Below are 18,588 nucleotides of genomic sequence, written 5' to 3'. Positions count from 1 at the left end.
AGGAAGAAAACAGAGAGACACAGATGTACTGCCAGTTCCTTAATATGTTGGCTCTATATATAATAGCAATTAACACTTAGGAGTGACAGACAGACAGACAGACAGTACAGTAAAGGTTGAGAAACGCTGTACTATAGTTGCCTATGTTATTTGTCATTACCATTACTGCCTGTGTGTATAAGTCACGGGGATGTGTGCTGGTGTGAAATGCCAGTGCTCATTTTTTGTCCCAGTCCGCCCCTGGCTATGCCGAAATGTATAGGCGGACCCAGTCAGTTTTGTCTATAAAATCCACTTGTCGTTCCTCCTCCTCAGAAACTCTGCTCTCCGGGTTTTGTAGCTCGCCTCCTTCTTGTCCCACTCACACACACTGTCAGAGCGCGGAGTTGACAACCTCTGGCCACTGTAGCTGTTGCGAGGCAGCCTGCTCTTTCCTCAGCTGAAGCTCTCATTGACTCGGGTCTGTGTCCTAATGCAAGGCTGCTGAAGAAGCTCTGAGAATCAGGTTTTTACTTCTCTCTTTGCTCCTGACTAACTCAGAGCCGACTCATCAACGCGTCATTACAGCAAAGCGCCTAAAGACAATACGGATAAAAAATAAGTGAACGTTTAATTTCAAGACTTGTCACTGTCTACTAATACTCTTCACAATGTCTGGCGATGATGCACCTGCTCAGCAGCAAAACGCTGAGGAAACAAAGCAAGAGAATAAACCCAGCGAGGAGCCGAAAGCTGAGTCCAAGCCGGAGTCACCACCAGCCAGTGCCACCGAGGCGGCAGCCACACCGGCGGCGACCGAGAAGGTCCCCGAGGAAGAGCAGTTCACCTACCGCTCCCTGGTACTTTCCGGCTACGGGGGCTATGATAAGGTAAAACTGCAGGTGAAGAAGGGGAAGCCGGCAGTCAAGGCCGGAGAAGTCATGGTGCGGGTCAAGGCATGTGGGCTGAACTTTGCCGACCTGCTGGCCCGGCAGGGTCTGTACGACCGGCTGCCGTCCCCGCCTGTCACGCCGGGGATGGAGTGCTCCGGGGAGATCGAGGCTGTGGGAGAAGAGGTGACGGATAGAAAAGTAAGCGCGCCGCATCCTCTCCGCTCTCTCCTCTCCATCTCTCTCACTTCACCTGCTTCTGAAGCCATTGTCGTAGAAATTATTTAGCCTACTATTATGATTGCCTAGTAAACCATTTGACAATTTCCATGACCAAGAATATGTTGTCGGCTACTTTGTCGGCTACTTTGTTCCAAATAAAGCACATTTGGTTAACTCATTTCTTGAGGTATTTGGGTTTATATCAGGCTGCTGTTTGATTTAGGGCGTGTCAGTCTTTGCTATTGATTTGAACTGACAATCCTGTCTCATGTGTTCATGTTAGTAATCTATTACCAGCATCACCATCATCATCTCCACATTCAACACTAAAAGCCTAGACCAATACATTGGAATTTGACTGATATCTGATTTCAAAATAAGGCAGGCTATTTGTCCACAGTCTCAAAATGACCAGAGAGTTGGAACAATGACAGCCCACAAGAATAATGTAGCCTAATTCCCCTGCTGACTGCTTTGGAGGGTTTTTGCATCCCTGACACTGGTGCGTAAATGGAGAGCATAGCAGCAGAGTACTCACTCAGTCTTCTGAGTGGAAAGTTACAAGCCGAGCAGTGCATTTGTTTTTTTATGCTTCCAGCTAAGGACCCAATTGTCTAATTGGCAGTGAGTTCAACGAGCCAGCGCCCCTCGTCTACATATAATCAAAATGCGTTGGTTTGAGCACGGGAGATTGACAGCTCCAAATTGGGAGTCGCGCCAGCGGCTAGACAGCTAACCTGCTGAAAGGGGTAGCACTGTACTGTGGATTTGGAGAGATTGCAATGTTATCTCTACGTCTAGGGGATAGAAACATCGAGATAATTAAACCTTTTAAAAAACATTCCGCATTTAGCAAGTTAGAGCGCCGTGAGGGGATGGGAGGGAGGGAGGGGGGTTTAAGGGGAGGAGGAGGAGGATGACGCCACGCCGTAGTGACACGGTTGCCTTTGTTACGGAGAGCGAGAGTGGCGCACGCACTAAGCGAAGGGAAAGGGCGAGGCGCGAGACCATGAGAAGACGAAAATGTAAATGATTACTCGCGCTCTTTGTCAACAGACATGTCTTTGGGAAAGTCACAAATCACCAACCTTGTGATTTTTTAAATGTATTTGAAATTAATATTGTTATATTTTGCATACACCGCCCATTAACAACAAACCTCCAAACGAGCTTCAATGCCATACAACAATCCTTCAGTAGCCTTCAACTGCTCTTAAACACTAGTAAAACTAAATGCATGCTTTTCAATCGAACGCTGCTAGCACCCGCCCACCCGACTAGAATCACCACTCTCGACGGGTCTGACCTAGAGTATGTGGACAACTACAAATATCTAGGTGTCTGGTTAGACTGTAAACTCAACTTCCAGACTCACATAAAGAATCTCCAATCCAAAGTTAAATCTAGAATCGGCTTCCTATTTCGCAACAAAGCCTCCTTCACTCATGCTGCCAAACATGCCCTCGTAAAACTGACTATCCTACCGATCCTTGACTTCGGCGATGTCATTTACAAAATAGCCTCCAACACTCTACTCAGCAAATTGGATGTAGTCTATCACAGTGCCATCCGTTTTGTCTCCAAAGCCCCATACACTACCCACCACTGTGACCTGTACGCTCTTGTTGGCTGGTCCTCACTACATGTTCGTCGTCAAACCCACTGGCTCCAGGCCATCTATAAATCACTGCTAGGCAAATCCCCGCCTTATCTTAGTTCATTGGTCACCATAGCAGCACCCACCCGTAGTCTGCGCTCCAGCAGGTATATCTCACTGGTCATTCCCAAAGCCAACACCTCCTTTGGCCGCCATTCCTTCCAGTTCTCTGCTGCCAATGACTGGAACGAATTGCAAAAATCTCTGAAGCTGGAGACTCTTATCTCCCTCAATAACTTTAAGCATCAGTTGTCAGAGCACCTTACCGATCACTGCACCTGTACACAGCCCATCTGAAATTAGCCCACCCAACTACCTCATCCCTATATTGTTATTTATTTTGCTCTTTTGCACCTCAGTATCTCTATTTGCACATAATCTCTTGCACATCTAGCATTCCAGTGTTAATACTATTGTAATTATTCTGCACTATAGCCTATTTATTGCCTTACCTCCATAACTTGCTACATTTGCACACACTGTATATATATTTTCTGTTGTATTTCTGACTTTATATGTTTTTTTACCCCATATGTAACTCTGTGTTGTTTTTATTGCACTACTTTGCTTTATCTTGGCCAGGTCGCAGTTGTAAATGAGAACCTGTTCTCAACTGGCTTACCTGGTTAAATAAAGGTGAAATAAAAAAATAAAAAAAATTAAGCAGCATCTCCTTTTAGGGTATACACTGAGTATACCAAACATTAGGAACACCTTCCTAATATTGAGCTGCACCCCCTTTTGCCCTCAGAACAGCCTCAATCGTCGGGGCATGGACTCCACGAGGTGTTGAAAGCGTTCCACAGGGATGCTGGTTGACTCCAATGCTTTCCACAGTTATGTCAAGGTGGCTGGATGTGCTTTGGGTGGTGGACCATTTTTGATACACACGGGAAACTGTTGAGCATGAAAAACCCAGCAGCGTTGCAGTTCTTGGCGCCTGGTACATACTACCATACCCCATTCATAGGCACTTAAATCATTTGTCTTGCCTATTCACTCTCCGAATGGCACACATACACAATCCATGTCTCAATTGTCTCAAGGCTTAAAAATCATTCTTTAACCTGTCTCCTCCCCTTCATCTACACTGATTGAAGTGGATTTAACAAGTGACATCAATAAGAGATTATAGCTTTCACCTGGTCAGTCTATGTCATGGAAAGAGCAGGTGTTCTTTTATTTTTTGTACACTCAGTGTATTTCCATACTATGAATATGTTGAAATAACTGTATTATTTTGCTTATCTGCTTATCTATCTTATATCTTCACATAAATCCGTTGTCATATAATCAGCATTACTTGTATGATAATAACATCGCCTATGCATTGATCATTCCAGGCTACCTCTCCTTGTTTGAATAGTGTGATGAGTCATGTTTGACTGACAGTTACATTACTGACGGCATGGCAACACCAACCACATCCTTTCAATGGAGCTAATAGCAACATATTGTGCCTAACGTCCCCTTAAATGTGTTACATTTTTAATAATATTGCGATTTAGACATATAGTAGCCTAGAGATATTTTTGTTATATTATTTGAACCTGAGACCGAAAACCATCACAGATAAAACTCTATGAGAAAACCACAATGTTCACTAAGCACAAAGACTTGATGTATATTAATTGCCATTTTTACCACACCAATCATATGTTCTGATGTTATAACCCTGTTATAAACCTTTATTGCTCTTAAGCAATTGATTAACCTTACATTACAAAACTCATTGACATGAAGACAAATTGACCCAGGTCTAGACTAATTAAAATAAGAATACTCTGCAGTTGTGCTGATGTTGCATTTGGACCATGTCAGCAAGAGCCATTAAAGCACAAAAGAGAAGGTGCCAGATCAGTCTAAGTCTGCGTCCCAATGACACCGTATTCTCTATGTAGTGCACTACTTTGGACCAGTGCCCATAGGCCTCTGGGCAAAAGTAGTGCACTATATAGAGAATAGGGTGTCATTTTGGACGCACTCTAATAATATCAGTGCACCTCTGTCTCAGCAGGGAGTGGTCATGTCCCTGACATCCACTGGACCTGAAGAATCCGTAGGGATGAGATGAGCATATAGAAGCATCTATATACCAGAGTTATTGGTTCTGTGTTGGTCTTTGACAGCACAATGGTACTAGACAGCATAATATATGATATGACCCATGTCCTATTAGATACTTCCCTGGCCTCACTGCACTTTGTTAGTCATGCAGATTGGATTAGAAGGTCACACACACACACACACACACACACACACACACACACACACACACACACACACACACACACATACACACACACACACACACACACACACACACACACACACACACACACACACACACACTGCAGTCCCAATACTACCCCTACCTTCCCCCAACTCCAACTCCCTAAATTAAGAGCCAATCTTCCTAATGGATAGAGATCTCTGTGTTTTGGCAGGAGGGAGCTCACAGGGAATGTGCTGACCTTAGTTGTAGTCACTGTTTTTGGGAGGCTTCTGACCTCACTGGGTCTCTCTCTCTCTCTCTCTCTCTCTCTCTCTCTCTCTCTCTCTCTCTCTCTCTCTCTCTCTCTCTCTCTCTCTCTCTCTCTCTCTCTCTCTCACAGACACATGCACACATACACACACACACTGTCACTGAGTCTGCAGTGACACAGTGACTGGATGTGGGCGGCAGGTAGCTTAGTGGGTAAGAGCGTTGTGCCAGTAACCGAAAGGTCGCTGGTTCTAATCCCCGAGCCGACTAGGTGAAAAATCTGTCGATGTGCCCTTAAGCAAGGCACTTAACCCTAATTGCTCCTGTAAGTCGCTCTGGATAAGAGCGTCTGCTAAATGACTAAAATGTAAAATGTAAATGTAATGTGGGTTAATACTACAGTGACATCACCCCGAATAACCGCACTAGCAGTGCAGGGAAAGGGGAAGAGTGAGTAAGTGACAAAAATAGGGAAATATCCCAAATTACACTCAGTACCATTACTGACAATCAACATCAGCACTTTCTTCACTAAACCCTTTTCCTTTTTTGAGAGTATAAGCTTTAGCTGAGCTCTGGTAGGATCTGACCCATATGTTCTCAATTATCTCCCTCCGGCCCACATTGTCAGTCTGGTATTTCCTCCGTCCCTCCTACCTCGCTCCGATCCGTCCCTCTTGTCCTCCTTTTCGCTACAGATGGGAAGCACACTCGTAGCATGCGTTTTGCACAGTCTGTCTTCATAGTCGGCCATAAACCACGAAGAGAGGAGAAAATCAGACGCCTGAAACTTGGAGACAAACAGACATCATGTTTCTGAGTTGTCGTTCTTGGTTCCTCTCGGTTCTGTAGAGGTTTTTTGAGTGTGTGCTTTCATCAGTGTTATAACAACTATTATGTTACTGTGAACAGTTGTAGCCTATTAGTAACAATATTTGCTATTGTAGTGCCGTAGTCATGGTAACAGCTGCAATGGTAGAAAGAGCAGGCTGAAAGCACAGATTATAGGTAAAACTCAAGGTAGGTGCCATTCTTGAAAAGGGCGGGGCCGTGATCCTGACACATGTAATGCTCCATGTATGACCGTCTCAGTCTCACACAGTTCACACATTAGCAGACTAAAGGGTTTATAATTGTCCAAAACATGTACGCATACACACAGTAGTGTTCTAGAATATTGGACCGTTGGCTTTTATACTTTTGAATTCTCAGCACAGCTCAAGCAATTTCTCCAACTGTCAACACATTCAAATGAATAGAGGAAGCGTGCCGGAGATGCCTTCGTCGGGAATTGTGGGGAAGTGCACGTTCGGGCTGAGTGTCACCCGTGATGGTGCAAAGCCGTGTAGCTATGTCACAATGGGACGCCTATAATTTACGCTTAACAATGTTAGAGGACAACACTGCTGACACAACAGTAGGATGAATACATTGTCCTTTGTCCTTTAATCTAATCTAGGCCCCATGAGAACATTAAGGTGCCATACTGAGTTCACAGCTACTCCTACGGTTGAGACTAGAATCCATGATCTAACCAATTGGGGGCAAAATTTGCTGAGATCGTCAAACCACATAACCTCTGACTTGTAGCCCACATACCCCAAACCTGAATCACTAGTTGATAAAGGCCATTGCTGTACAGCAGCTGACCACAAGGCTCTTTGAGAAGCTCCCCCTCATACACTGTGCGGTGACTTCATTGGAGGCTGGAGAGTCAAGGGGGGAAAGGACATGAGAGAAGTAGGAGGGGGGTCACACAGTAACAGGTGCTGTGATAGGCAAGTCACAAGAAGGACTTTGGCCTAGAGTGTGTTTGAGTGTGTTTGTGTGTGTTGTTCTTCTGATTGCGTGTGTGCATGTGTGTGCGTTCTTCTGGTGTGTGTGTGTGTGTGCATGTGTGTGTGTGACGGCCACTCACATGCCTTACATGGGCACACAATACTTGCCGATGTAGTTGAATGTGATGGTTGAGTCATCAGTGTGTTTCCTGTTCGGCTCTAACGCCTCCGCCTATTGATGCTACCTGCCACACTGGAGCTCCAATTAACAGACTGAGGGCAATGAGTTTCACTACAGCCACAGTGAGATGGAGAGAAGGATTTGCAGAGGGAAGGAAAGAGACAGTGAAAGATGAAGACTGATAGAAAAAGGAGTGAAAGAGAGAAAGAGGAAAGACTCAAAACGCATCAGCTTGAGACGGTGATATAAAGAGAGGGAGAGGGAATGAGAGGGAAGAGGGAGATCTCTCTAATTGGAGTGGATAGACAGACAGCGAGGCACATCGCTCCCTCCAGACCATTAGAGAGGCCCGGGCGGGCGGGAGGATGGTGGGGAGGTTGGGGCGGGAGGAGTGAGTTTGTTCCCAGGAGGAGAGAGCTTGTCTTGTGCTCAGCCATGGAGAAGAATCTGGCAGGGCCGCTGATGAGTGGAGAGCGGCCAGGGGAGACGATGGGACCCATTGTCCTGTCTCACTGATGAGGAAGAGGGGAAACGGGCAACTCCTCGCACAGGGCCCATGGAGGGAGGAAGAGAGAGGGAGGGAGGGAGATAGAGAAAGGGAGACGGGAGGAGGGAGGGAGATGAAAAGAGAGGGGGTAGAGGAGATACTGTACAATACAGATAGAGTGAGACAGAGGGAGATGGCGAGAGAGACAATCAGAAGAGATACTGAAGGAGTGAGAGAGAGAGACAATCAGAAGAGATACTGAAGGAGTGAGAGAGAGAGACAATCAGAAGAGATACTGAAGGAGTGAGAGAGAGAGACAATCAGAAGAGATACTGAAGGAGTGAGAGAGAGAGACAATCAGAAGAGATACTGAAGGAGTGAGAGAGAGAGACAATCAGAAGAGATACTGAAGGAGTGAGAGAGAGAGACAATCAGAAGAGATACTGAAGGAGTGAGAGGGAGAGACAATGAGGAAGAGTGACAGGTTGAGGGAAAGGGAGAGCAGTGGAGCGAAGGAAGGAAGGAGTCAGATGGATGTAGAGGTGGGGTGGAGGAGGGAGGAGGGAGAAAACAGGAAGAGGGTTTGAATGCAGTGGTGGGCTCTGTTTCCTGTGTCCCTTGTGTGTTCCTCCCTGATTGGCCAGTCCCTCGGCGGGGGGAAGTTTACAGTGGGGCTCTTCCTCCTGAACAGACAGGAGAGGGTCGGAGGTTCCTGCTGCTCTGATAAGTCAGAATGGGGACACGGCGCCCAAAATGACAAGCAGGGGAGAGGAGGGGAGGGGGGTTGGGGTGATAAAGAGGGAGGTGATAATTATCAGAGAGAGAGGAGTAGCAGTGGCGGCTAATGCCACATCATGTTATGTTGTTGACTGTTGTCACAGTGTGTGGTCAGAGTGAATGTTTTAACCTATAAGGTAAACAACAAATGGGAAAATAACAGACCTGTAAAATTCTGCCCAACACCAAACCACAAAACAACTGATCCCTTGCTTTCCATAAACATATCCACTTGTATCTTGTGAACTAAATGACATTACAGTAGATATACAATAGTTAGGGTTGCAAAATTCCAGTAACCTTACCCACATTCCCAGGTTTTCCCAAAATCCTGTTTGGAGGATCCAGGATTTCCTGCTTATTCCCTCCTGATTCCGTGAATCTTCCAACCAGGATTCCTGGAAAACCTGGGAATTGTCAGAAATGTACTGGGATTTTGTAACCTTATAGTAAACCATGACTTACCCCCCCCCCCCCTTCTGTGATGTCACTTCCTGTCCATGCAGGTGGGTGACAAGGTGCTGGTACTGAACCGCTGTGGGCTGTGGCAGGAGGTGGCCGTGGTGCCCGCTACCCACACGTTCCTCATCCCAGAGGGCATGACCTTTGAGGAGGCAGCCGCCCTCCCCGTCAACTACATCACCGCCTACATGATGCTGTTTGACTTTGGCAACCTGAGGCCCAACCAAAGCATCCTCATTCACTCTGCTGCAGGTAGGACCCAATCACCATAGACACTGTGTAGGTAGGAACCAATCACCATCACTGGTATAGGGACAGAACACAAAACCAGGCACACACCCCATAAAATTGACCCATGAATGACCCATAGAATTAGAGTATGTACTATTGTAATTTTAATCCAAGGACACACTCATTTTTTAGTATACACCCGCAGGCCAGCAGGGGGGTCTCTGCCATTCAAAGGAACATTAATGTATACATTGTGAATGTGAAAACATTCATTGGGAAAACACAGTGATAAGTCTTGAATGGTGTGTAGTGCTAAACCCATAGTCCAGTCCAGGTCAAGAATGTTGTGTATTATGAACACAAGGAAATGCATCAGTCTGATTGGCAATCTGTATTGTTCCATAGCTCCTGTCTATGATTGTGTATTGTAACTATGATAATTATGAGAATGAATAGTATTGTAGATACTATTTAAGAGTATTGTAGATAATCCAGTACAGTATTGTAGATACTACATAAGATCCAACCCTGTGTATGTCAGTACCGAGTAGAGCAGAGAAGTGGTGAGAGTTGGGGTTGGAGGAGCACCTGTCACCTGGCTTTGGGGGTCAGAGTGCACTGTGTGGGGGTGGAGGAATAGGGAATGGGGGAGTGAGGGGGTGTAAGCACCTGGGTATGGGTGTGTTGAGGTTTTGAGTGTTTTTGAGCGTAAGAGCGTGAGTGTCTCGGTGTCAAGGACAAGGCCAGCTGGTCAAAATGGAAGACACTTATTTTTTAGTCTTCCTGTGTGTACAGTACATGCATGCCTGCAGTGTGCATCTGTGTATGTATGTCAACACATTATGTAGTGTGGTTGCATTGGGAATCAGAGAGGTATCATGTGCTGTTTGGGTAGAGGTGTAATGCAATTGTTTTTAGGTAAGGGAGCGCAAAAAATATATTTAAATGACGTCATCATTTCCTCAATCAAAGTTTGTACCGACAAATGTAGCCTATTGAATGTCATTGTAGAATAGGCCTATGCATAAAATGCATCCTCCGATTGCAACGTCTGTCTATGCCCACACATATTGTCTCAAGACAATGTTCTTTTTTTAATACCCTCAAACACCAAGTTAGGCATACCTAATTTCAAAATAGGCCATCATCACTGTCAATCGTGAATGATAATTCTTCACGTTTTACCATTGAAACAACCAAACCGCATCTGCATCTGTAAAATACAAATTAATCAATATATGATCTTGTGAGACATTGATTCAGCTTTGATCTAATAATATAATAATAATAATAATAATAATATGCCATTTAGTAGACGCTTTTATCCAAAGCGACTTACAGTCATGTGCGCATACATTTTTTACGTATGGGTGGTCCCGGGGATCGAACCCACTACCCTGGCGTTACAAGCGCCATGCTCTACCAATTGAGCTACAGATTAGATTAGATTAATTAGATCTAACTTTACTAAACGAGCACCATTGTGAGAAGCGATAATCTTCTATGTGTAATAATAATAATAAGTGATGACAAGGACTATTAGGCGTAGAGTGTTATTTTAAGTAATTGGAGCGCCCTTCCTGGTGCTGAAAGGACAGAGCCAGGATTGCGCAATGATGTTAAAGAAGTTGAACTAACTTGTGGTGCTGAAGGATAGCTCTGTCATTCGGCCAGTTCAGGAACAAACAACAATAATTTGCAGCATAGCCTGATAGGCCTACGACTATGTGATATAGCTATTTGTAGGCTATAGCCTAATGGAAATACAAATACATATAGCTTAATATCATTGCACTGTTTGCGAGGAGAGCTTTAGTTGTGAGTAGGCATTTCATTGTACTGTGTAGCTTACACTACACTGTATCATAAATAAACGTTGATTTGATAAGCTTGAACTCATGGTTACAATATACCCTATTACAGGATAAAAGAAAACAGAGGTGAACTATCACTTTTAGAATTTAGTTATATAGATTAAACATGCTATCAAATCAATTGACCAAGTAGTGAACATAAATCATTACTACGTAGAATTGCAGGAAATTCGTTTTTTAAAACAGCCATAAAATCAAGCTTTTGGTGTGGTGTATTCATGCATCTCAATAAACTATAACCTAAATGCATTATTACCTCCAACTTGGCCCAATTCACAATTACAATTGCCCACCCTGACAAACCAAGCTAGAGCTGCATCAGTCTCAACCAATAGCCAATATAGTCTAAATATCCCAAGCAGGCTACAGCAACTTCCAGAGAGTGTCAGGCTCCTTGGGGTTTGCGGTGGCCAGTCTTGTTTGGGTGTTCTTGGCAGAACGGTGTTAACGTAACCAAGTGGTCGCATATCGTTTTGGGTTCCACTGCGCAAGAGGGGGTCCGTGGAGTTTTCTGAACATCAATGCAGACACAGGGTGAATTTGGATCCTACATCTCGCTGGAGTGATACGGTTCATGTGGCTAAACTCCGCAGAGCTGCAGGGAATGAGACATTTAGCCTCCGACAGGCCTCTGCAGTGCACACACGTAGCCTACTACATTTCTTCATCATTCTCACCACCGCCAGAGTGAAAACAGGGATGAAACCACCATTTATCTACACTATATATACAAAAGTATGTGGACACCCCTTCAAACCCCGTTGTTGACAGGTGTATAAAATCAAGCACGCACACAGCCATGCAATCTCCATAGGAAAACATTGGAAGTAGAATGGCCTTACTGAAGAGCTCAGTGACTTTCAACATGGCACAGTCATAGGATGCCACCTTTCCAACAAGTCAGTTTGTAAAATTTCTGCCCTCATAGAGCTGCCCCGGTCAACTGTAAGTGCTGTTATTGTTAAGTGGAAACGTCTAGGAGCAACAACGTCTCAGTCGCGAAGTGGTAGGCCACACAAGCTCAGAGAACAGTACTGCCGTGTGCTGAAGTGCATAGCGCGTAAAAATTGTCTGTCCTCGGTTGCAACACTCACTACCGAGTTCCAAACTGCCTCTGGAAGCAATGTCAGCACAATAACTGTTTGTCGGGAGCTTAATGAAATTGGTTTCCAAGGCCAAGCAGCCGCACACAAGCCTAAGATCACCATGCGCAATGCCAAGCGTCGGCTGGAGTGGTTTAAAGCTCGCCGCTATTGGACTCTGGAGCAGTGGAAACGCGTTCTCTGGAGTTATGAATCACGCTTCACCATCTGGCAGTCCGACGGAAGAATCTGGGTTTGGCGGATGCTAGGAGAAGGCTACCTACCCCAATGCATAGTGCCAACTGTAAAGTTTGGTGGAGGAGGAATAATGGTCTGGGGCTGTTTTTCATGGTTCAGGCTAGGCCCCTTAGTTCTAGTGAAGGGAAATCTTAATGCTACAGCATACAATGACATTCTAGACGATTCTGTGCTTCCAACTTTTTGGCAACAGTTTGGGGAAGGCCCTTTCCTGTTTCAGCATGACAATGCCCCCGTGCACAAAGCGAGGTCATACAGAAATGGTTTGTCGAGATCGGTGTGGATGAACTTGACTGGCCTGCACAGAGCCCTGACCTTAACCCCATCAAACACCTTTGGGATGAATTGGAACGCCGACTGTGAGCTAGGCCTAATCACCCAACATCAGCGCCCGACCTCACTAATGCTCTTGTGGCTGAATGGAAGCAAATCCCTGCAGCAATGTTCCAACATCTAGTGGACAGCCTTCCCAGAAGAGTGGAGGCTGTTATAGCTGCAAAGGGGGGACCAACTCCATATTAATGCCCATGATTTTGGAATGAGATGTTCGACAAGCAGGTGTCCACATACTTTTGGTCATGTAGTTTACCTCTAGGCTGCTATACATGTTTACAGTATTTGGTTTGTCATTCTAGGGTTCTTATTGGAATTTCTGTTAGTAATTCAACATAATTTATTTCGAATTGATCAGAGTACATTTTCCAGAAATAGTTTTGCCAGCTCCCGCACCTCTCTGATTCAGAGGGGCTGGGTTAAATGCAGAAGACACATTTTGGTTGAATGCATTGAGTTGTGCAACTGACTAGGAATCCCCCTTTCCCCTTTCTCTCCCCCGCGCTCCGGCAACACTACACTGCGTTTGGGACAGTATGTGGATAGATATGGCTATGAGAAGCACAAATGAACTATCCATCTGTGTATGTTAGAGAGGAACCACGTCACTCTACACTGAGTACCGTGGGACAGTCAGTGCAGGTGTGTGTGCCCCTTGACATGGAACACAATAATTACGAGATTGAGTATGAGATGAATGTATTACTGTAATATACACAAATGTGTTTCAGAGCTAGCGGAGGCTAATGAGTCAGGCTAATCACTCAGTGAAAGGTCACCGTGGAATTCACAGGTGTTTATTTTCATTACTATTATTTAGCTGATGTCATTCATCAAATTGGACCTTGGAGACTTGATGTGGAAGTGGAACTCAGTTTGCTTGGGGTTTTGTGCACTGTAAAAGTGTATGGTTTCCATAGAAGAGGGGGCGTGCGACACTAAGTGTTCCCTCTGGTCTGGTAGAGTGTAGTGTAGTCCCAAATGGCACCCTACATAGTGCACTACCTTTGACCAGAGCCTATATAGGGAATTATGTTCCATTTCGGACACAGTCTACGCAGGGCTGGACCTCTGGTTTCTCATGGCTCTCAGTGAGCCAGCTCTTGGCTCTCCAGCTGTCTGTACAGACATAAGGATTAGAGCAAAGGATTACTGAATCCATGACAGAAACATTTGCCTAACAGCCTCTTTGCCTGAAGCATCATTCTTCTTCACTCTTTCTTTCTTTTTGAAATCCCTCATGATATTACACACACCCACTCAGGGTTATGAAACAATCTATAGATTTCTATATTCTTCACTGATTGTAGAGGCAATTTAGTTTCAAATGCAGTTATTGTGTTTGTAACATTAGAGGCAGTAGTTACACTAGCTGCAGCAGCAGTGGTACTTTTATATGCATTTCTTTTGAGTACACATATTTAGGCCCTATTCCCACTACGAGAGATGAAGGAGAGTTTGAGGAGAGATTTCTACTTTTCAATTCACATTACATTCTTGCCTCACCTTTCGTTGTGGCTGGCAACGCAAAATTCTTGGTCCGCAGCTCAAATTGACCGAAATATCACAGTAGCCACTAGCCAGTAAGCAAAAAGTATTCAACAATCCGAGCAACTTTTCTTCTAAAATATATTACAATATTGAATAATGCAACCAAACCATATTACACTCTTGAATAATGCAACAATCCACAAGCATGTACAGACAATGAAAGGGTTTTTTTCTTGTCCGTATGTAACACGAGGGATATGAACAGGGTCTCCCACGTCTTAGACCTTCAGACCAAGAGGAAATTCCCTCTTGGACCGAGGGCAGACACTGGTTTGGAAGTTCACAGGCGGGGCAACCTCATCATGGGACATTCACCCCCCTTTGACCTCCTCCCCTATGAGAGACCGCCCCACTTGGGCGCCATTGTAACAGGCGGGATATAAACCTGGGGCCCGTATCCACAAAGCATCTCAGAAAATATCCTAGGAATCCTGATAAAACCGTTTTTAAGACAAAAATAACTCCCAGCTCAGAGTGTTTTAGGATGATGTTAAGACACTGCCCAGACAAACTCTGAGACATGAGTAAAATCAACTCATAAACGTTTATCTCAGCTGGTAATCACGACAGTTTGAGGTACCGCAAAGGAAAAATAGTGATGACGCTCATTGACATTGTTGCAAATAATCGGGAATAACCAATCGCAATGAGGCATCGCCAGCTGTGAACTCTATAGCATACTTCAGACAACCACGGTGAATGTGACTGTACATCAAATGTTGCAATGGTAAAACATTTGATATAATTTTTCCTGACACGATCACTTCTCTTAATTTTCGCCTAATATGTTGGCATGCATAACCTTTTTTTTAACCAATTCTGATGATTGTTAAAAGCAATACAATATCAACACACTCGTCACTGCCATTTAACAACTCTACATCGCATTGGCACAGTCGGCCTCAAGTCACTTGCCGATAATGTTGCAAACAACGTTGCATACAACGTTTGAAAGGTCTATCACTTTCATCGAACACAATCAAAGTTAACATAAGCCCTAGATGCCTTCAATTGCCCAATTTATAGGCATGTCCAATTTAGGCATATTTTTTAACAACGTGATATTGCTCTCCAAAGGGATAACTTGAAATAACATAATGTAGGTAATTAAATAGTCGAAAGAAAAACATGTTTATATATTAGCCTATTTGTTATAAGTATTTAGGCATATCATGTGAAATAGGCCACGTGAAATAATTGTCAACGGCACAAGAGATAAATGTATATCTAGATTATTTATGGATTGATTATATAGAGTTATCAAAACATTATTTGAATAACTCCAAAACAATTGCATGTGGCACATGAACCACTGACTCGCTGCATCTTTCTATTATCTAGACACCTGCTGGTAATTCTTAACGGGTTAGGGCAGCTCATGAGATGTCCTAAATATCTGTCGACTAGGTGTGACTCTTATGACTAAAGAGGCTTTATGCATAGCTTTTATTTTTACCCATAAGAGTAGGAGTAAAATGTCTCTATTCTCAGCACTTACGACCAATTTTATACTCTGTGATGCTTGGTGGATACGGGCTCGGGTCTCCCACGGGAGCAACCAACGTCTTAGACCAAGGCTGCATTCCAAACACATTCATTTTACCCCCTCAGAACCTTGCGCTAGCCACTTTCCCTCGGGGGAATCTGCGTCGAAACCGGATGCAGTTTGATTGCCATCTTAAGTGGAGGTCCAATTCACAAACATTGCCCCCTAGGCCCTCGATTTAGCTTGAGGGAGCGAGTGAAGAACTTTGATCACTTGTGGGGTTGATATGACCCACAATTCAATGCAAACTGCATTCATGTGTCAAACTCCGGTGGCCGCGAAGTGTCAAATTGAATTAACATGGCTGCATTTTCGGCATGTGAAACAAAATTATGACGCTAGCTTGCTAAAACATATATATATATATATATATATATATATATATATATATACAGTTGAAGTCGGAAGTTTACATACATCTTTGCCAAATATATTTAAACTCAGTTTTTCACAATTCCTGACATTTAATCCTAGTAGAAATGCCCTGTCTTAGGTCAGTTAGGATCACCACTATATTTTAAGAATGTGAAATGTCAGAATAATAGTAGAGAGTGATTTATTTCAGCTTTTATTTCTTTCATCACATTCCCAGTGGGTCAGAAGTTCACATACACTCAATTAGTATTTGGTAGCATTGCCTTTAAATTGTTTAACTTGGGTCAAACGTTTCGGGTAGCCTTCCACAAGCTTCCCACAATAAGTTGGGTGAATCTTGGCCCATTCCTCCTGACAGAGCTGGTGTAACTGAGTAAGGTTTGTAGGCCTCCTTGCTCGCACACGCTTTTTCAGTTCTGCCCACAAATGTTCTATAGGATTGAGGTCAGGGCTTTGTGATGGCCACTCCAATACCTTGACTTTGTTGTCCTTAAGCCATTTTGCCACAGCTTTGGAAGTATGCTTGGGGTCATTGTCCATTTGGAAGACCCATTTGTGACCAAGCTTTAACTTCCTGACTGATGTCTTGAGATGTTGCTTCAATATATCCTCATAATTTTCCTTCCTCATGATGCCATCTATTTTGTGAAGTGCACCAGTCCCTCCTGCAGCAAAGCACCCCCACAGCATGATGCTGCCACCCCAGTACTTCACGTTGGGATGGTGTTCTTCGGCTTGCAAGGCCCCCCCTTTTTCCTCCAAACATAACAATGGTCATTATGGCCAAACAGTTCTATTTTTGTTTCATCAGACCAGAGGACATTTCTCCAAAAAGTATGATCTTTGTCCCCATGTGCAGTTGCAAACCGTAATCTGTCTTTTTTATGGCGGTTTTGGAGCAGTGGCTTCTTCCTTGCTGAGCGGCCTTTCAGGTTATGTCGATATAGGACTCGTTTTACTGTGGATATAGATACCTTTGAACCTGTTTCCTCCAGCATCTTCACAAGGTCCTTTGCTGTTGTTCTGGGATTTATTTGCACTTTCGCACCAAAGTACGTTAATCTCTAGGAGACAGAACGTGTCTCCTTCCTGAGTGGTATGACAGCTGCGTGGTCCCATGGTGTTTATACTACCGTACTATTGTTTGTACAGATTAACGTGGTACCTTCAGGCGTTTAGAAATTGCTCCCAAGGATGAACCAGACTAGGTCTGCAATTGTTTTTCTGAGGTCTTGGCTGATTTCTTTTGATTTACCCATGATGTCAAGCACAGAGGCACTGAGTTTGAAGGTAGGCCTTGAAATACATCCACAGGTACACCTCCAATTGACTCAAATGATGTCAATTAGCCTATCAGAAGCTTCTAAAGCCAAGACATCATTTTCTGGAATGCTCCAAGCTGTTTAAAGGCACAGTCAATTTAGTGTATGTAAACTTCTGACCCACTGGAATTGTGATACAGTGAATTATAAGTGAAATAATCTGTCTGTAAACAATTGTTGGAAAAATTACTTGTGTCATGCACAAAGTAGATGTCCTAACCGACTTGCCAAAACTATAGTTTGTTAACAAGAAATGTGTGGAGTGGTTGAAAAATGAGTTTTAATGACTCCAACCTAAGTGTATGTAAACTTCCAACTTCAACTGTATATAGATTACATTGATTTTAGTATTGGCAAATGGGAATGATGCTCAAATTGGCTTAGTCTTGTAGTAAGGAGACTATAAAATGTAGCTAGCTTCATAAACATATTTTTGGTAATTCAGAAATGTATTGGAATAAATGGCCATACTATAAAACTAGCTAGCCATCTATGGGTAATTGTAGCTAGCTACCTGACAGGAGTGCTAGCTAGCTACGTTAGCTTACTAGGTACATTAATAGCTTTAGGTTCGTTGTTTTTTCAACTTCAAGTTTTCCACCAAGGACGTCGCCTCTCCGATCATCACTCTCCCTTGCTTGGGCAAGGGACATTTAAGTTACACTCGGCTGTGACGATTTAACACGTCATTCAAGGGCTGAGGGTATAGGGCCGAGGGCTGTCTACTTTGTGTTTGGAATGCAACCCAAGAGAAAATTCCCTCTTGGGCTGAGGGCGGACACTAGTTTTGAAGTTCGCAGGTGGCGCCAACTCATCACGTAACCATGACCGACTCATGTCCGCTACATGTACATATTAAAGTGCTGACAATACACAACTGACTCAAGTAACATTAGCATATCAATAATACATGTTTACCCGTCCCATACGAATATAAAACACAGTAACGTTATCATACAGTGTCATTCATATTATAATATAGTCTACACAGCTAGCTAGGTAACGTTAGCTAGTAAGCTAGCTAGCTAAACAAAATAATTTCTGCATCCTCACATAAACGTGATGACTGTAGCTATATGCTGACGATTAGCTGAACCA

General features: G+C 43.9%; 1 protein-coding gene across 1 annotated transcript in view; it reads left to right on the top strand.

Moving 5' to 3' along the window:
* Nucleotides 1–346: 346 nt before the first annotated feature.
* Nucleotides 347–18,588, top strand: part of LOC311145754 (synaptic vesicle membrane protein VAT-1 homolog) — a 46,088-nt gene continuing 27,846 nt past the window's right edge. The window contains exons 1-2 of the mRNA XM_084182041.1: nt 347–1,070; nt 8,963–9,170. Coding sequence (XP_084038167.1) covers nt 651–1,070; nt 8,963–9,170 — 628 coding nt within the window. The 5' untranslated portion in view covers nt 347–650. The remainder of the gene's footprint in view (nt 1,071–8,962; nt 9,171–18,588) is intronic.

Source organism: Coregonus lavaretus (assembly GCF_964263955.1).
Source record: "Coregonus lavaretus genome assembly, chromosome: 2".
NCBI lineage: Eukaryota > Metazoa > Chordata > Actinopteri > Salmoniformes > Salmonidae > Coregonus > Coregonus lavaretus.
This window is presented reverse-complemented; position numbering and strand designations above follow the sequence as displayed.